Source organism: Jaculus jaculus, chromosome 1 (genome assembly GCF_020740685.1).
Source record: "Jaculus jaculus isolate mJacJac1 chromosome 1, mJacJac1.mat.Y.cur, whole genome shotgun sequence".
NCBI lineage: Eukaryota > Metazoa > Chordata > Mammalia > Rodentia > Dipodidae > Jaculus > Jaculus jaculus.
The window spans coordinates 1,086,156-1,106,556 of record NC_059102.1 but is presented as its reverse complement, the minus strand read 5'-3'; the positions used below and the strand labels follow the sequence as shown (position 1 = coordinate 1,106,556).

The following is a 20,401-nucleotide window of genomic DNA, read 5'->3' as shown; positions in this document are numbered from 1 at the left end:
TTGCAATGTGTCTACAGTGATCCTCAAGGATGAGAGCAGATCCCATGGGCTAGATAGCCTATGTCCTATAGGAGTTTGTGTTTCTAGTCATGGATGCTGCTCTCACCCAGCCTTCCTTCCATTTCCAAAGGTCACTTGGGCACAAGGTGGGGGTACAATCACCTATGAACCCCATGTAGAGTAGGATGAGATGTCCTGGGCTTGGCACCCTGCCCTGATCCAGGCCAGCCTGATTGCCTCCCGTCCATGGCTTCAAGTAACTGTCCCTCAACCCTCATCCACCATTCACTGATGGGAAATCTCTAATAGGCTCTTTGGTGAAGCTGAGCCAGGCTTCCAGTGGTGGCCGATCTATGAGGCGTCAGACAGGTGTGATGGAGGGTTGTGTCACATGAGCCTAGAAAACAAATCCACTGCAGGAAATGTATTGGGAACAAACTGAAAGATTGTAAGGCTCTTAAGGACTTTGATGCTTGTTAGCATTTTTTGACAGGAAATCACTGAAGCAGCAGACATAAAAAAAAAAAAAATAGTCCTGGCACCCACCATGTAACTGCTCATTCTATTCATTTTGCCTGAAGTGACATTTCAGTTCAGAGTTTCCCATGAGCATTTTCCCCTGGAGGTCCTTCCAATCATGGGCTCTGCCTCACCCACACCCATACCCACACCTCTGGGGTAGCTTTGTGTTGCTGAAGGAGACCAAGGAATGTCAGGCAGCATTGTGTCCCTGTGTCCCAGTAGCTAGTAGTGGGTTTTCACTTGACTGCCACTAGTTCAGTGGCAGGGTCATTTTCGGTCCTTGTCTATTTTGGATTTGTGTCCCATAGACTGCTTACTTACTATCTTGCAATTTTAAATAGAGTCATGTTTGCATAAAGGAGGTGATAAACCTGACCTAGGGCCATGGCTATGCCTCCTGTGGCCTCACTGTCTAATTAATGCTGTCAAGGGTCCACCTCATCAAAAGGGTCTTGTTTGTGTGGGACTCCATGTTCTGCTTTGTAAGGAGCTGTGTGGTCAGGAGCGCTCCTCTCTGCCACAAACTGGTAACAGGTGTTTGGGGTGCCATAAACCCAGGGGAAATCACAGACTGAGTTACATGGCAGTGCCTCATCTCTGCTGCTGTCCCATGTTCTTGCAGAAGACCAGGCTACTTTCATCAGAAAGCATCTTCCTAAATGTCATGAGATCTGTATGCCACAGTGCAGCACAGCCACTGGAACACAGGAAGCTTGTTCTAAGACTCAAAAAAAGGAAGCAGCAGAAGAAGCCCCCTTCCCACCACCAGCTTCCCCATATTGTTGCCTTTGGGAAAAATAAAATAAAAAGACATAGGTTTTTTTCATTTTTTGCAGGCAAAAGTGGTGGTAAAATTTGAGGGTATTTCTCTATAAACTTTTCTCCCCAGTTAAAAATGAAGAGTGCCATAACTATGTTATATATTCCCTTGTCCTATTTATTTAAACTCAGATAGATGTAGGCCTAGCTTTCACTCATCTTTCTTCCACACCATGAGTATGTTTAAGTATGATAACTTCCTTTCTACTTCCTCATTTGTGAGCTATGGAAAATAGTCACACACAAACTAATAAAAAGAAAAGCCATGAACCCATTCTAAGTTGTTACTCATCTTGAATCTGATCTCTGCTGGCTGTGGGATACATGGGTGGACCTGAGGAATGTGTAGTCCTCACAGTCAGTGAACAATAGGGATCTTAGCACTGTAGGGACAGGTAAAGAAACCCCCTGTATACTTTAGTTGCTGCAGAAAGTTGGAAATTCCGATAATTACATTAGACATTCTTGGGTTTCAGAGTAGCTCACACTATCAGATTGCCAGAGTAGATGGGCCATGATCTCAGAGGGTTCCTGGTAGGGTACCCTTCCTACAGGCTTCTTTGGAGTGGATCAGGGCCTGGAATTTTCTATACAGGCCTGCAGAATTAGCTGCCTGTGTGCAGGCATTTCTCAAACGGAAATTGTTACACTTTGCTCTTCATCTTGAAATTAATGTTTGGTTGTCAATTTTTATTGCTGATCTAATGGATGGAGCTCAATGATCCTTGCTGTCCCTGAGGTGGCTCCCACTTCTTGTACAGAGAACATGCTGGTGTGAGGAGCTGCAGACAATGATCCTGCTGTGCTCCTACAAGTGCTGTGCACTTGGCTTTGTGGAACCAGAGCAGGGTGAAAGTGATTCTTCCCTTTTCTTTGTATTAATCCCCCCACCCCTGTCCAGAAAGGTGCTTGGCTGCTATTTCTTGAGTTAGGGCCAAGCCAGCCAGCATTGGACAAGTAGTCCTCATCTGTGGCTGGTGAGTTGTGTGTATCTGTTTACAAATCCAGCCATGTAACAGTGCCATGGAGCCTATCTAATAAATGTTGCTGTGTAGCTTGGGACAGTGAGCACGACCATGTGACCCAGATTGTCTAAGCTGTGGCCCCTTTGGGTTGGAGTAAGTCTTTGTAATGAATGTTGGCTGTCCTTCCAACCGTCATAATTATTTAAAGGGTTTTCAAACGAGAGAGCCCAAATCAAATCAAGCCATTGCTGCTCTGTCCCATTGTGGAGGTAAGTGTATTTGTAAAATGTGGACCTTGTTAGAGTCTCCTCCCAGTTTTCATCTATTATCACAATAATTGAGTTTGTAGCTAGAATTAAATTCATCAAATTGCATTATCCTCTTTAGAAATTGGATAGGCACCCTGGCAGGATGAGGCAGAAGTTAATCCGCTTTGCTAAAGCCTCCAGTGGCACCACGAACCAGGGTGAGGAGGCTTGGATGTCTTCCTGTCACCCCAGACACAGTGTGATTTCTCCTCGATCCCCTGTGCAAATAATGACATTTGAATCGAGCATTAACAGGCTTAATTACTTTAAAATTGTCATTTTAATTTACACTGATATAGTATTGATCATACAAGCAGAGATTAAGCTGTTCAGCGGAGCGGATGATGGGGAATTAAACATTAAAGGGTCCTCAAGGGGCTGTGCGTGTTGCCTGGCGTGCGCCAGAAGAGGGATGATAGCTCTCGGTAATGAACTGGCGGCATGCGAGGACATGAATCTTGGGCTCCTGGAAAAGGGGAAATAATGGGGTTTGGGACGCATTTGTGGGTTATTCATTCGCTGCCATGCGCCAGTTCTCCAGTGATTCATCCGCCTTGCCAGTGTTTATTTAGCCAGCAGATTTTGGAGCTCTGACCTTTTGCTAAATACTTTGAGCATAAGTTGGAGTGGAGATTTTTCAGACGTAACTTTTACCAGTATTTATTATTTTTTCGTATTTTCAGTTAGTACCTAACAAAGTGATTTGGGTTTTCTTTCGAATGTTCTCATGTCCTCGGGCTCTTGCAGAGTGTCCAGTGGTGGGAGAAAGGCAGTGGGGTAGGGTGAGGGATGGGGAGGCATCTCCTAAAAGTTGCCCCAGCTTGCCTTGTACTGATGATGTTCGTTCTAGGGGTCTGCCCAAGCTTCCCTCTCACAGGCCTCATGCTGGGAAAATGACACCAGATGTCATGCTTTTGCTATAACATGGCAGCCCCTTGCCTCACTTTCATTTTTAAAAGTTTTCTTGTGATCAAACTTGCTGCCTGACACTGTTTAGATGCTATGGGGGAGTGCCGGGGGTGGGGGGAGGATGGAAATGAAGCAGATGTTTGTATCTCTGAAGCGAACATAGCTGATGGATTCCTTTTGGCTAAGACCAGAACCCATCAAATCATTTAACCTCAAAAGGATTCACTTTTCTGGGGTTACATCATAAAAACCTAAGTGATTGATTTTACACTCACCAGGGAGTGATGGAATTCTTGGTTACTATCCATAATGGCTTTATTCTAAATGGTGGGCTGGAGATTTAATTAAGGCACAATCGGGGAAGCGGAAGAATGCTGATACTTCTCAAGGTGGGCATGAATGTGCACAAGGTGTTAGAAGGGCATATCGTTGCTCCTGTCATCCTTTTTCTCTTCAGGAGGATTTAAGAGCTTGTTGCTCATTTCACTTAAGCTTTAAACTCCCCAGTAGCTGTAGAGCTTGTTGACATCACTTAGTTTGTTGACTTCTGTGGCCTCCTAGGAATCCCTTTGTGACCCCCAGCAGCCAACATGCAGAGCATGCTATACCTCTAGGTATTGTTTCTGACCCTTGGTTGGTGTCACTCAGGGCACAGTTGGGGACACTGAGCACAGACAGTGTGTGGCATTGGCTAGTAGTTATTGTGCAAATGGTCCCCTGATGGCAGTGCCTGTATGTTGTGCACTGTTGCTGTCCCTTCAGATTGGAGGGAGGAAAGTGGACAAATTACTCCCCATCTTGCAACTCTGAAGTTATCTATTTACAAAGGGGAGGGGAGCTGCAAGTGACCCCACACACCCTTTTTAGGATTTTTTTTTTTTTTTTTAATTGAGGCAGCGTCTACTCTAACCCAATTAAACCTGGAACTCACTCTAGCCCAGGCAGACCTTGAGTTCATGGTGATCCTCCTACCTCAGCCTTTCTAGGGCTGGCTTCTCTGTATAAGCCTGGCAATAGATTTCTTTCTTTCTTTCTCTCTCTTTCTTTCTTTCTTTCTTTCTCTTTCTTTCTTTCTTTCTTTCTTTCTTTCTTTCTTTCTTTCTTTCTTTCTTTCTTTCTGTCTTTCTTTCTGTCTTTCTTTCTGTCTTTCTTTCTTTCTTTCTTGAGGTAGGGTCTCACTCTAACCAAGGCTGACCTGGAATTCACTATGAAGTCTCAGGGTGGCCTCAAACTCACAGTGATCCTCCTATCTCTTCCTCCCGAGTGCTGGGATTAAAGCATGCACCACCACACCTGACTAGATTTCTTTTTTAAACCAGAAATAATAAGACTCAGAGGCCCCATGAAAGCTTCTGGGGGAAGACAGGAAGAACACAGCTGCTCATCAGTGGGACGACCTATGTGTTCTTTAGCCAACAAATTGTGTTTGGCATCTACATATGGTCACAAACATTGTCAGTGACTGCATACTAGTAATGCTTTCTCCCACCACCATAGGCCGGCCTCCAGGAGGAGGCCAGCGTGGTCCACATGATGGGGCTTACATTTGGGTAGAATTCATAACTTCCAAGTTTTAATTTCCAGAAAAGCTTGTTCTGCCATGGTCTCTCCCTTTCTTTTCTTTCTTGTGTTGGCACATTGACTTTGCATTATCTCATGGAGACCCTGTGTAATCATCAGAAGTTCCTAGCCTGACAGAATGTGAGTCCACTCTTCATCCTCCAGCTTCCTGTCTTCGCCTGTGGTGCCTTATCCTCTGTCCATGCCACCTCATGGAGTCCCACCTCAACCCTGCAGGCTCTGTGACTCTGCACACCTTGTTCGAGTTCTTCTTGGCCCTTTTTCTCCCACCCAACTTCTAATTCCTTCGTTGGTCATAGTCTCTTCCCTGAAAATCCCTTTGTCTCTGATTCCATGGAATCCTGGATGCTCAGCCCTCCCCAAGAAATCTGCTATTGCAGCCTGAGTACCTTGTGCCATTAGATTTTCATGGATGACCTTCTCTTCCCCTTTTTGGCTGTTTGCACTTCGGCTTCACTCTAGTCAGTACGATCCTCACTAGGCTTTCAGAAGGCCTCAGAGTGGCATTTCCCTGGTTAGAACACCATGTTAGCAAAGAACCTGATGACGTGCCCTTCTCCTATAGTCTTAGTAGCATCTTTAAAGATGAATGACAGACACTCATGAGGTCAGAGTACGAACAACAGGATCACGTGATGGGTGCCACTTCCCCTTGGTCTTTGTCAGTAAGGTCTATAACAAGGTCATTAGTGGGTGATAGCTAATTTTGAATATCTTTCCTGTAAGGGATCTTTGTGATTTGCTACATAAAAGAGGTAAAGGAGAGGTCTAAGGATAGTTTTGAAGCTCCATGCCCTGTTGCCCCACTCCAGGTGGGGGATGGCATGTGGCACAGTGCCCTCCCCTCCTGTTTCCTGGGAAGGCTCAGGCTTCTTTTTTTCTGGCTAGGACAGCAGCCCTGTGGAGTGCCTCAGGGAGGCACATCAGACTCCAGATAGGGCATGGAAAGTGGTTCCTAACAGAAATGGAGAGCTTTTGGCTGGGTTGTACCTTTGTGTTCTAGCATCAGCTAAGGGCTCCTTTAAGGATCCTTCAGGTCTGTTCTTCTGTCCTTATGTGTCAAGGGCAAGGTGGCGCTAAGAATAGGTAGTATCTCTAAGAGGAACAACAGACCCTATTGACTTAATTCACAAGCTCATTATGTTTGAGGAGCAGGGAGATCTGAGGAAGCAGGTGTGCTTATCTTCCTTGTGTTATACATAGGGAGACAGGCAAAAAGGTTCAGTAGCTTGATGGTGGTCTCAGAACTTTAAAGAGGCAGGCATGAAATTTGCACAAGGAGTCCCAGCTCTGGAACCTATGTGAGACAGCATGAAATGGTCTCAAGGCAGCATTGTTGGCTGGGAAGTGACATAGGCCCCTCATTCAAGGAGGAGGGAGCTTATATCAGAGTCAGTGACAGGACCTTGTGGACTGAGACCTAACAGTAGCCTTCCTCCAGGAGGAAAGCCTCATTTCCTGTTGGTATATGCTATTCTCTGTTCTGAGTGTCTCATTGACACCCTCATGGGGCCACCTTAGGTGGTGGCAGCTCTCAGTTTAACAGATGGAACAGGTTGTACTCATGTTTTTGCTGGAAAGTGCTGAGAAGTACAGTTAGACCAAAAGGTAATTCTACTTGGAATATGCTATGACCGAGGTAGCACAGTACAGAGGAGACATTGCCTAGTGTTGGCATGAGGAGAGCCTGAGAAACAATCTGAGGGAATGGATGGGAAGTCACAAGCTTCCCAAGTTAGGGGCAGGTGTGAGTATAGTTCCCCCTTTAGGACCTTGTATTCTGAGGGAGTGTAGTCAGACCTGAAAGGAGGTCTGCTTACTCCCTTGGAAGAATGCCTCCTCCCTGTCAGTTCCATAGTCTGGGACCTAAGTTAAAAATTATTTCAAATAGAAGTAGATGGCAATTTCTCAATATAATTGAAATTTAAAAATCAGTTAAAGCTTTGTTGTAGTGTTTTCTGTGCCCTGTACTTTGCTAGTGGCAGGAGGTATTTTGTAAACAGCTCTTGATTTGCCTTGGCTTCTCTTAAAGTGCATTGTATTTTAATTATCCTATGTCCATAAATGCACATAAGTGACTATTGGGATTGTAATTGAGAACCTAATGAGTTTTGGAATACAGAAGCTAAATCTGAGCTGTATGATGAAGCAGATTCTGCATAATGTAATTGGCATGAAAGTTTATTGATCTACTTTTGAAATCATTTAGACATGGAAAAAGTAGAACAATAAATTCAATAATTAAAACTAGATGCTATTTTAAGGCTGATATTCTTTGTTCATTATCAAAACTCAACTTGCAAAATGTGTGCTATCTAAAAACAACATGGAAATTATATATGCTTTTACTTTAATCGGAAAAGACCTCAGTAGTGCAAATGCAACACTGGCTGAAATGCCAATAAAAACCCATCATGTCCAGCTGTTTTCATTGAAGCTTCGGAAAGCCTCAGGGTCTGTCATTTCTCACTGTGGCTGAGTCAGATTATGGGTATGCCATGCTCCACTTTCTGCCTACTCACCTTCCTTCCCTAGTGACTTAAGCAAAAAGACTGCTCTTCCCACCTGTGGGCTGGCGTGCACTCAGGAAAAAAATGAAATCAGGCAACTGCACAACTGCAAGGATGTATCTGCTGGCCTGTGAAGATAATGGCCTCAGTCACTTCGTGGTACCTTGTTTCTCCCAGATGCTTCCTTGGTGCCTTCAGTTTACCAGAAGTGACCCCGCCTGGGGACTACTGCTGCCCGGCTGCAGGACACAGTGGAATAGTCTCCATTCTTCCTGCCTTCCTGTTACTGTTTGTATTTCTGGCTTCTGTCCTCCAGCCACTCTGACATCTTGCAGATTAACTGTTTTGATATGGCTAATTATGTTACCACTGGCTTCCATGCTGTGACATGTGCTATGTATACCCTTCTCCCTTTGGCATGACAGCAACTCTGTACACTTATAGTCACTCTCTCAAGTTGCCTCATAGCCTTGGCCCTTCCTCCTGCCCCATTGTCACCTCTTGACCTCAATGGCCATTCTGTGTCTCCTTGACCATTCCTTGTCTAAGTGCTCCTTACCCTCAGCCCCTTTTATCTCCCCCCACCTATAGCTCCCTCACCTGCCCAAGCCTCCTGGGTCCAGATGTTACTTACTTTGCTCTCTTCCCTGCCCCCAGTTCCTACTGGTGTGTTTCGTGCTCTGTGCAGGACTGTCCATGTGCTAATATGCCAGGACCACCCTGTGCTGTAGTTCAACCACCTCGACCAACTCCTTGGGGAAGGGTGTGATGGGGCATTTAACCCTTCTCATCCCAGGCATTGTGGTGCCTATTTGTGGCTGCTCAGGCAGAGGCCTGGTGTCCTCCATGGTGCTGTCATCATCTGTAGCCATCTTAGTGCCTAGCTGGTCACTGATATATCTCAGTGCCTGAGATAGCATGTGGCTCTGAGAAGATGCCCATGAGTGTGTATGGAGTGGGTTCTCTCAGCAGAGTGCATGCTTCTCATGCCACTGTGATTTCCCGTCTCTAGGAAGGCACTATGTAGCATTTCATCCTGGTGCGAACCTGGGATCACCCCACTGCTTCTCCATCCATACCTGCTGGGTGCTTGCCCCTTCCTACAGCCTGTCTCATTGTATTCCAGCTTTTCCTCACTATGGTAATATGAAATGTTAACAGGCGTACTAATCTGGTGGAATTTATTGTGGTCCAACATGAGATATTAAGTGGCTGTTATGTGCAGTGTTTACCCTTGCTGTCAGGATGACTTGTGCTTTGCCCTGCAGACAAGGCCCTGCCCTTCCTGGGCTGCCTAATTAGGGATGCAATGACCAAGAGCTGTGACAGGGTTGAGCACCCCATGTACAACATGCCAGCTCCCATGGTGCACGCTTTATAAAATGCTCCTTAATTCGGGGACAGGATATCATTAACTTTGTAAGTGGATGAATACAGTGGGCAACCAATTTAATTAACTTCTAATGTTGGCTGTTGGACGGGAGATGGAATGAAATTATGTGTGCATCTCTTAGGCTGGTGGCCAGCCTGGAGAGGACTTGGTGCCGAGGGTCAGATGCGGGGGGACAGCTTTGTGCCGTCATCTTCCGTCTAGCCACAGGAGCTGAAATTGGAAAGGCAGGGCTTTGTAAATGTGTCAGCTCTCATTTTGTGCTGGTCATAAAGCTTCTTGAGAGAGGACACCCTGTGACAGTGGCATGCTGAATGCAGCCTTTCCCATGTGCCACTTCCACCCCAGATAATGCCAAGGAACCAGGCAGCAATGCTGTCTCATACAATTAGATTGGCTGCCCATGAGTTTATTATATAGGAAGGATCAATAAAGCACTGCATTGATTGAAACAAAAGCTTTGTTTCATTTATTATTGTTTATAATCTAATGAATGTTAAAATAGCTTTACTTTGATTTATTACTCAATCTATTAAATTGTTTTAAGCCAGTATTCTCAGGGTTTACCTTTGGGGTCTGATCAGAAAAAGTGCTATTTTTTGTGACCATGCTAAGCTTCTCAGAGGCTGTGTTTTAGGTTATCTGGTACCTGGGCAGACAGATATGTATGCTGGCCAGACCTTCTTAGCCAGCTGTGCCCTGAGGGTGCTGTGCATCTTTCACTGAGCTCTTGAATTCTTCAGGAGCTCATCTGTGTTCTGAGGGACTCCTGTTACTTTCCTACCCTCCATAAGCTTCTTCCCATAAGGAGGCAGATGATGAGACCAGCAGGCAGCTAGTGTATACAGCATTGTGAAGAGCAGTTAGAGACTTGGAAGAGGCAGCATTTCCATGGAGGCTGGAATAGCAAGGGGCACATGTGAGAAGCATCTGGAAAAGGAGAATCATTGCCTCAGTGGCAAAGACCTTGGCTGGCTCAGGCCTTCATGGCTACCACAGTTAGAACTCTGTGAGCCACAGGTGTGAGGACCTGTGTGAGCTTCCATGGGTCAAGGTGAGTGCATTAACAAGAGATGTGTATTTTCTTTTGAAGACGTGTATTTTTAAATGGTCTGCAGAGGCTGGAAAGTTGGCTCTGCAGTTAAAGGTTCTTGCTTGCAAAGCATGATAGTCTGGGTTTATTTCTTCAGTACTCACATGTAAAGCCAGATGCACAAAGTGGCACATGTATCTAGAGATCATTTGCAGTGGCAAGAAGCACTGGAGTGCCCCTTTTCTCTCTCTCCCACCCCCTCTCTGCTTCCAAATAAATAATAAATAAATGAATGTTCAGACTGACTCTTGGGTTCAGAAGAGGCTCAGGCAAGTGCAGTGACAGCAGTGTCCATTTGGAGCTTGCAGTGCTTTGGCTTGGCAGAGGAAAGCATGGGAAATAGAGGTAGATGGTGAGTCTGTAGACTTCATAGACGAAATGGATGCATGCAGAGTGGCATGGTAGAGGGAGGTGCTGGGAAAACCTGGAGAGACTTGTAGTTTCTGAGGAGTAGGAGGATGAGGGATGGCCTAGGTCCTGAGCTGGGAAGATTAGACTGCTAAGATCTAAGTGGGTACTGCACAGCTGCCAGCGAATCTTCAGGTGAGGATTAACAAAGTGCCTATGACACTATCAACTGGTGATGAGATGGAGGCCAACCCAGAGGGAAGATGAGGAAGAGGGCAACAGCCTTATAGAGTACTCTAGCAAGAGGAGACTCAAGATAGGAAACTGTGTCACCCTGAAACCCCAAAATAAATGTGCTTGGAGAGTCTGGTATAATTTGTAATCCCAGAACTTGGGAGGTTGATGCAGAGGTATCATGAATTTGAGGCCAGCCTGGACTTCATGTTAAGACCCTGTCTCACAAATAAAGGAAAGAAGGAAGGGAAGAAGAGAGGGACTTAAAGGAAGGGAAGACAGTTTTTCTGTGTTCTGAGGAAAGTGTCTGAGTTGCACCTTGACAATATCATTAAAGAGTTGATATAGAATAATTCCGTTGGTATGGTAAGAACAGAAACAAAGATTAGAAGCAAAAAGAAAAGAAGGAAGGAAGGGAAGGAAAGGGAAAGAGGGAAGAAAATGTCAAATAAAATATTAGCCATCAGAACCCCATAGGCTATGGAAGCATCCATTATGATCAAGTTAGGTTTATTCCAGAATGTAAGGCTGGCTCGATATTTTAAAATCTTTCCATGTACTTTGCTACCTTAACCAACTGGAAACCAGAAGCATGCCATAGTCACCTATCACTACCTACCAGCTAGTCTTGCTTTGTCGTAGCTGTGTGTTCCTCATCACCCTACCATCCACCAACCACAGTGTCACCAGACCTTAGCTTCTCTCCCCTCAGTATTCTCCAGCTTCAGATGGCAGTCTTCAGAGATAGCTCAGAGTCTTCATTTTCACCTCAACCTTGTTCCAGAGCTCCAGGCCCTAAGTGCCTCTGTGGCATCCCTCCTTGGGTGGCAGTTTGACAAGTCTACTACCGATTCCTTATCTCCCTCAAACCTGTTTCCCCTCTAGCCTCTTCCAACCCAATAAACAGCTGCACATTGGAGCAGATCCCTTGTAGCCACCTTAACCATTCCTTCCTATGTACCATCTTTTTTCAGTTTCTCAGCAAATCCAATTTGAATACACCCTGTCCCAGCACACCTCACCTCCTCTGCTACCACTCCACCTTTGTCCTTGCTCTACTTCTGCCTGGAAGCAGTGGCTTCTAAGGTCCCAGAATAGTCAGTTACCTTCACAGACATAGTGGCATTCAGTGCTCAGGGAGAGGAAATGATGGTGTTTGTATGTGCAGAGCTTGCATCTGGGAAGATAGAAAGAGTTATGATTGTTTGACATTACCATTGTGTTTAATGGCCCTGAACTATGCACATAAAAATGGTTAAGAAGGGTCATAGACAGCTTCAGGGCACTGTGCTGATCCTCTAGGCCAGACACAGTTTATGGGAGGAAGAACAGATGCAGGGGAAGTTCCATAATGGCAAAAAAGAGAAATCCCACTACCAAAAGCAAGCAAGCCTACTTCAGGAGCCCCAGGCAGAGCTCAGGCACTTTGTCTATCTTACACTGGAATTCCAGGCCCATCCCTAGTGACACCTCCTCTAGCCAGGTGGCTGGAGATCCAAAATACAAGTTTTAGTAAACTCCTGAATCAACTGGAAGACATCCATTCAAATCACCAAGGATGGAATATATATTTTATGTGTCTTTACCATAATCAAAAATATAGGGAAAGAATAAGAGGCACTAGTGGTAGAAAACTTGCGTAACATGCTTGAGGTCCTGTCTTTGATCCCTATAAAAGGGAACAAAGATTTGAGACAAAAAGGATGCTCACCTATACTAGAAAACCCCACCAAGGAGGTAGGCTGAAGCATCGCATAGTAAGAGCACAGACACTCTGAAGGTGGGCCACACCAACCCACAGGGGGACCTGATCAGAATGCGAAGGGATGGTGAAGGAAGCATTTGTGTGGGTACATGTGTGTCTAGAAATCCCTTATGAATGACCTGGTCAATTGTAAGTAGTAAGGTGTGTTGGGAGCTGTCACCTGGTAGTCACCTGACATTTTTACAGAGACTCTTGGCTGTAGGTAAAAGGGCTTGTTGCCACCATAGGAGCATACATGGGAGAAGCCTGTGTGGTTTCCTTGTTAACAACATCTGAGGAGAATGACATGCCTGCTGGGTGTGTCTGCTGCTAGTTGATTGGATTTGAGTTAAGGAGTTAGCCGTTTAGGAAGGAGTGAGCCCTGTGCAGGAGTTAATGGTGAGTGCTTTGTTGCTGCCCTCCTAGTAGAACTAATAGCTTGCTTCTGGCCAATTGGAGAATACAGAACACTGGAGGTGTTTCTAACTATTAGCTTTGTGTTCCTTTTGTATCTACTCCTGCTGTAGCCCACCAGAAACCAATATAGTGACATGGGGTGACTGGGTTCTTGCTGAGGTCAGAGCATATCAGACACTTCATTCTCACCAGATGCCTGTGTAGCTGCTGGGGGCTTGGGAAGTGGTCTGCTCTGCCAAGGTGGCTGGTCAGCTACAGGCCAAGCCTCTGCCCTTGAGGCCAGGCTGTGTCCCTTTGGCACACTTCCTTATCATGTCCCCAGCTACCAGGGAGTCTGGACCAGGAACATGCCACACCCAGCTGACTTAAGTGCCCTGAGGCTTGGACTGCCAGGAGCTGTGGCTGCTCTGCCTGGCCTCTGGGGGTATTGGAGATCCTTGCTGCCCTTATAGGTGGGGCAGAAACACAGCAGAGGCTGGACTGGCTCATTAGTGGAGAATTAATAAGCACTGATGACAGGTTTATACATATGTTAAAAGTATTTTAGTTGTTTTTAGCAGAAGAGACAAGGAGTCAGTACTCCCAGACGTGACAGACATACTGTTAACATGCACTATGCTCAGTGGCTTGATAACTGGGGACTTCTCCTGGCCTTGGCAACATGCTACTATGCAGACTGATGTGCCCTGTGATGGATGGTGCCCTGCCATGCTGACACAGTGGGGAGAGTTGTGAAAAGTTGGGTTGAACTTTGATGTTAAATATTCATTAGAGCTAATTAGGGATTTTCTGACTCTGTGCACTGCAGTTTCGGTGTCGTCATTGTAATTTGTTCTGTATTGTTTATTGTAATCCTCACAACATCAATTTTCTCTGGTTGGAAGGTAAACTTAGGTGTCTGCATGACCTTCATTTTACCAATCTTGCCATTTCCTCTTCAGCCAAGGCAGGTAAAGAGGTGTTTTGCACAGGTCAATTTCCTGTAGGCCTAGAGCAGGTGTTATGTTCATTCTCTCCTCTGACCCTTGGAGGTGGCTCTATCCCTGTGTCTGGGTTAACTGTGATCTCCTACAGAGACAGCTTCAAGAAAGCAGGCAAAAGCTGGCTGGTCTTAGGTTGTGCCATGAAGGTGACTGAGAGCCAGTTGTCAGATAAGGATGCAGACTATACCTTGCTCACTGGAAGGGTGCTGTCTGGTCTACACCTGGCCTTCCTGGGTGTAGGAATGTGTGCCTCTTGATGCAAGAGCATCCTGTGTCCATCTAGGCAGCTTGTGAACCTACCAGAAGTATGCCCCACCAAGTGGGCATGGCCTGGGGTCAGAAACATTGACCTTCCCTCTCATCAATGACAGGTACTACTGAGGCAGGCCCATGAGATGCACAGTGCTGTCACACCTAGCTTTTCTATGGGACGTACCCTACCTTCTGTACCCTGGATCCTATCCTACCTGCAAGGAGTTGCCTGACCTCTTTCTGAAACTACTCAGACTCCAAGTCCAGAGGCTAAGCATGGATCTTTTGATCTGAGTTACTAGCATTTGGGTGGTGGTCAGAAGCCACGTGTCCAGGGCATGAGGGGCTCACCTGCCTTCAGGCATGTGCACATAGGTGGTCATGTGTGCCTCGCTGTCCACCTGCTCACAGCAGAACATGCATTTACTCCTTGCCTATTGCTCTGTCCCTTCCCTGCTGGACAGTGTGTCACAGAGGAAGAGTCGTGTGGTGTCCAGGACACTGAGATCTTGCATTGGCTGCTGAACCTTTGCTAGTTGCTCCTCAGAATGTGTCCTGTTCTGTCCCAAGTGCCAGTTGCTGTCCCCTAGAGTTAGACATTATTTTCTGGTAAGGTGTCCCCTGACCTAACTCAGCCATCTTGCCAAACTGCACTCATAACCTGAAGTGCTTAGTCAGAGGAGTATGTCTCGTGCTTCCTGCTAGACCCCATCCACAGAGTAGAAGAGCCCACCTGGCACAACACCAGTAGAACCCTGACCTTTCAGAGGCAGCAGTAGTGTGGTGAGAAGATGGTTCGGTTATACATGAAGAGTGCAGGGCAGACCACAGGCTTCTAATAGACTATACTGTACTCTGGGCTTGGATGTGAGCTGGGTGGGAGAGTGAGGGCCTGAGATGACCAGGGGAATCTGAGGACCAGCAGAGAGCAGATGTTATGCAGAAGGGCGGAAAGGGAGAAGCCTTCCCCACCTCACTGGGAGTGGCCAGTATGGGCCAGAGTAGTAGGTTGAAGTCCACGGAAACACATGCCAAACAGGGCCCAGCCCCATGGGGCTGTAGCGTCTGCGAGCCCAGAGGCCAGGAATCTTGAGTGTGAGGCTATGTCCTGCATTGGTAACAAGGGATTTTATAGAGTGATGGCTAGGAAAGAAAATTTAAAGTGTTATTCTAGAAGAATCAGCAAGAACCATCTGAACAGCCACCAGGTGTGTTCTCAGCCTCCTGATTACTGTCCTTGGGGTCCATCTGAGTGCAGCTGTCAAGGGAACCAGACCATCCCTGTGAGGACACTGAGGCAGGGAACTAGACTGTTTCTGTATGGACACCGAGCTGGGCACCAGATCATCCCTGTGTGAACAGTTAATTGGTTGTGTACTTTAATCCTTGTCTATACTTTTTAATGGGCCCACCAGGGCCTCCAGCCACTCACTACACATGAACTTCAGATGTGTGTGCCCCTTGTGCATCTGGCTTACGTAGGTCCTGGGGAATTGAACTTGGGTCCTTTGGCTTTGTAGGCAAGTGCCTTAACCACTAAGCCATTTCTCTAGCCCCCTTGTCTATAATTATTAATTAGTTCTCTTTCCCACATCCATTTCTCATGGTATGAATCCCAATAGTGTCTGTGTGGTGCATTGCTGTTGAGATGTGAGAAAAGATGAGTGAGGCATGGAGAAGTGAACCTGGATCTCCTGAGGGTCTTGACACATTTGGAAAAAATATGCAGACTAGCACATTTGGCTTGTGATGGTAGTGTGGTAGCTGTTTGTTTGCTAAAACAGTTGAACAGTGCATGTGGAGCCATCTTTATGTCTGGGCATGGAAGGAAACTTGCTCACTCAGCCTTAGTAGCAGGTGGGCCTAGTGGCCACTATGACTGCTCCTACTCAGGAATAGGCATACAGGACTTGAAAATTTTTCATAATTATGTCACCAGGCTATCTTTGCAGTACAAACACTGAAGGAATTGAATACTGCTACTGGCCTGTCACATGTGTGTTGGAGCTAGTGATTCATTGAACTGGGGGCCTGCCACACTGCACAGGTTGAGTCCTACACAGGCTCTCATAGGGCTGGCTTCCCACACAGGTGAGATTGACCTTCCCATGAGACATTGGTGGGGGCTGGGCCAGAGTCGTTACCCTCTTGCTATGCCCACAGCCAGCCTTCAGCAAGTCCAGAGCATCCTAGCCTGGCCACTTTCTCTCCTGGATTGCCATTTAGGTACTGAAGGGTCACAGCAAACTCCCATGCTCCAGTGTGGCTCCTGCACTTTTGCCCACTCTGCAGTCCCACCCATATAAGTTATCTTGAAGGTGAGCCAGCAGAGTCCCAGAGCTCAAAGGCCCCACAGTGCAATGGAGTTTTACTGGGGATTTGACTCCAGCTAGTATTTGACATTATAGTCTAGTTATGGTGGAGAGAACCTCAGAAATCCTGAGAGTGATTGTGAGAGCATCATGGAGCTGTAATGATTGGGAGTAGAGCATCATGGGACTGTAATGTGTGTATATGTGTGCAACACATGTTCTTGTCCTGCTCTTTCAGTTTTCTGACTTGATCCTTTTCAAAATATGATGCTGGAGTCAGACCTGTCTTTCCCCTCTGGTGAGGCCTTGTATAGTGGTCTGCCCAGGTTCCCCACAGACAACTCTGCCCAGTGTCCATGTGGCCTCACTACCTGGCCCCGATGGTCTTCGCTTTGTATGTTTTCACGTGTGTGTGTGTGTGTGTGTGTGTAAGAGAGAGAGAGAGAGAGAGAGACATATACATGTGGAGGCCAGAAATCAACATCAGGTGTCTTCCTCAAGGTTCTGGATCTTACTCTCTGAGACAAGGTTCTCACTGAACCTAGAGTATACTGATAAGGTTAGGCTAGGGAGTGAGCCCAGAGATCCTTTTGTCTCTGCCTTCCCAAAGCTGGGATTGTAGGTGCCAACGTGCCTGGGCACTTTATATGGGTGCTGGGATTGAACCTGCGTCCTCCAACTTGTGTAGTAGGCACTTTACCCATTAAATCATCCCCTAGATCCTATGTTGGGCGCCCACACCCACAATGAGTCCTAAAGAATGGGAATTTCTTTTTTTAAGATTTTACTTTATTTATTAGAGACAGAGGGAGGGAGAGCAAGAGAGAATGGGCACACCAGGGCCTCCAGCCACTGCAAACGAACTCCAGATGCATGTGCCACATGTGTATCTGGCTTATATGGGACCTGGAGAATCGAACCCGGGTCCTTAGGCTTTGCAGGCAAGTGCCTTAACCACTAAGCCATCTCTCCATCCCAGAATGGGGATTTTCTTTTAAGTTGGATTTGTAATTGCATAATGGGCAGACAGTGAGCTCGCCCTTTCAGGAAGCAGTCCAGTGAGTTTTGGCGAGCATGTGGATAGCATCATGAACACTGCCACCATGTATGACCTTCCCCAGACCCTTGGTTAAGGCTGCTGGATTTATTAGAAGAAAAAAGTGTACATATGTGTGATAGCATTTTAAGTCTGAATTTCACATCAGTAGCAAGTTATTTTGTTGTGGGTCCTGCCCTCAGCTCTGAGGCAACAATGCTCCTGTTGGAGTGTCTGCCCTGAAGAGCACATGACATTCAACTGGCATCCATGATTGCTCGGGAACCCACAGAGGGTGGGCCTTCTAGCCCCTGGGTGTGCTTGGAGTGTTCCTTACTTATGATGGATGGGGCTCTGAAAGGAGCAGGGACTGAGCAGCAAGCAGCAGTGGACAGTGAGCAGGTGGGCACTTGAGGCTTGGGCCAGGTGCTGAGCTGGCTAGGGATGGAGCTGAGAGCTGGAGCTCCAGAAAGGCAAGTCTGCCCTCACTCTTACACAGATCACACAGTTTACTTCTGCACCATACTGGGTGGTGGTGGATACTGGCTACACTGTGGCAGCCTCTGCCTCAGTTGCCACATCTGAGTGTCAGGTCAGTCCCTTGGCTTCCTTTCAGGGAGCTACTTTACTGTCTGGAACCTCGTCATTGCCAGAAATCTCACTTAAAGAATGCCAGCACCACCTCTGACTCTGTGTCTCTGTTTTGCTCTTACAGGCACTGGGAAGCTTTTATTTTCTTCATGAATCCTTAAAAAACATCTATCAGTTTGACTTTAAAGGTAAGTTTGTGCTGTTTCCTGTGGCCTGTCTTTATGGCCCTGCTGTGATCTGGCTTCTTTGTGTGTCCCTGTCCTGTGCTGTTGTGAGAAGTCCTGGCATGGCTTGAGTTTGATGTCAAGTGCAGCAGTCATGACTTGGGGACCTTCTATTGACACTGACTCCTTGGCTTCCCTGAGGGGAGGATGCCACTAGCTCTGGCTCTGCTCTACCTATTCTGTACCATGATCTAAGCCCCTGCCTCTCTTTTACCTAATACAGGGGTCTCTGGCCTTACAAGCTCTGAGAAGAAAGTAGTAGTTTCTGATATATATTCCTATAAAATGAGTGAACACAAAACAGAACAGGATCACATATTTCAAAATAAAAGTGGAGAAGAACACATGTTTATAGCTGTGGAAAACACTGGCTCTCATTTAGTGATTAGTGCCTGGTCTGCACTGTGCCTGGGGCAGTCCTGCTGAAACAGCCCATCTGCTGCTCTGGAGCTTTGGGGGCACCTATTTCCCAGGAGGGAGGGTCTCAGCTTGTTCATGCTAACCCATATATGGACAGTACTTAAGACACTGCAAAGGATGGCAGCTCACAAAATGGGAAGAGATTCCCGAGAAATGCTATCCCAAAGCTGGTCTCCAAGGATCTGCTTGATAATCTAGGAACTTGACTTCAAAAGCTGTTGTTTTTGGCTTGGAGGTCTTGGGGTTTTAGGGATAGTGTCTAGAGAGTAGGTCAGGCCACCAGGGATGGGTTCTTGTTCCTTCAGTGGCCTTGGGGGCCAAATGCTGCCTATACTCCTTAGAACCTAGCAGAGACCACCAGCTCTCTGTGTCCTGCCAGGCAGGGCTCTTAAGAATGGACTTTCATGCTGTGGCACACCACTGAGGATGTGAGGCAGCTGTTCACCCCCAGGCCTACCTGTGAGAGAGAAGTCAGACCAAGGCCTGTACTGTACTGTCGATCCAGGAGGCATGAGCTGCTGGGAGGACTGGGGAGTGCCTGCCCTGTGTCTCCATCTCCATGTCACATAAAAACTCTTCCCTGGAATATGACTGATGTCGTCCATGTGCGAAGAGGAAATCGATGTTATTAAATAAATTCATGTGAAGGTCTGAGTGAGTGGTAATTCCACAGCCTTCTTAAATACATGCATGGCTTTCAGAGAGGGTGCCAATTAGCCCCTGTAAATCTGCAGTCTGGGAGCTCTTAGGGATAATGAAGTGGAGTGTCAGGTTCCAGGTCGTGGAACAGGGATTTACGAGCCACAGGCCTCCCTAGAGCAGCTGTTCAGGGTTGGCCCCTGGCCTGCTTGTGAAACTCCTTTCCCTCCCTGGGGCTGCTGAGGGTGGACATGACCCTCCAGTAGCATGTGGCTGATTGGATGGGGTGTGGTGATGTTTATTTCTGTCATCCTTCTGTTTTTTTCCAGCCAAGAAGTATAAAAAAGTCACTGGCAAGGAGATCTATTCAGACACTTTGGAGAGCACACCCATGCTGGAGAAAGAGAAGTTCCCACAGGACTACTTTCCTGAGGTGTGTACTGTGCGCTGGTAAGGAGGACTGGCCCTCCTCACTAGTGCTTCTGCCTGTCAGAGTGAGTGAGCCACAGCTGACATGTAGGTGCTGATTACCCTCCACTGTTGATAGTCACAACTACCCGCACACTTGAAGTGGGTCTTCCTTGGAGTTTGGGTGTGATCTGGGCTGTTGTGAATAAGGACACTGAGAACTAAGGAACTCAGGTTATTTCATCTCTCAGCATCGCTTCTAGGCAGCACTCCCCCTCCCCCCAAATAGGAATATGTTTGTAGCTGGGAGTGAACATGTGCTGTGCTGTGTCCTGTCCAAACTGCAGGTGTAGTGGGTCTCCACCTGCCCCAAGGGGGCATAAGGGGTTGTTCCTCTGGGTTGCTTTAGTTAGCAAGGACACAGCAGCCAACACAGCTTGTGGCTTAATGGCACATCCTAGCACTTGGCACCCAGAGTTTAATAATTAAAAGGCCAGGAGTTACTTTGTTGCTTCTCAGGTGTGAGTGGCTTCCTTCAGGTTTTACCACATCTGTTTGTATTGCATGCCTCTGGTTTTTAGTGATGATGGACTGTATGCTCTTACATTCTAGAAACTAAGTCTTCTAACTACATTTTGGACGCCTCTCAAGCCTAGGGAATAATCTCTTGACTCCTTACCTTAAATCATCTGTTAA

The 20,401-nt window shown here is 46.8% G+C and overlaps 1 protein-coding gene across 2 annotated transcripts in view; it reads left to right on the top strand.

The window, feature by feature from the left end:
* Positions 1 to 20,401, top strand: part of Inpp5a (inositol polyphosphate-5-phosphatase A) — a 198,750-nt gene that overhangs the window by 110,461 nt on the left and 67,888 nt on the right. For both annotated transcript variants that reach the window (XM_004669649.2, XM_004669650.2), the window contains exons 5-6: positions 18,139 to 18,202; positions 19,627 to 19,730. In XM_004669649.2, coding sequence (XP_004669706.1) covers positions 18,139 to 18,202; positions 19,627 to 19,730 — 168 coding nt within the window. The remainder of the gene's footprint in view (positions 1 to 18,138; positions 18,203 to 19,626; positions 19,731 to 20,401) is intronic.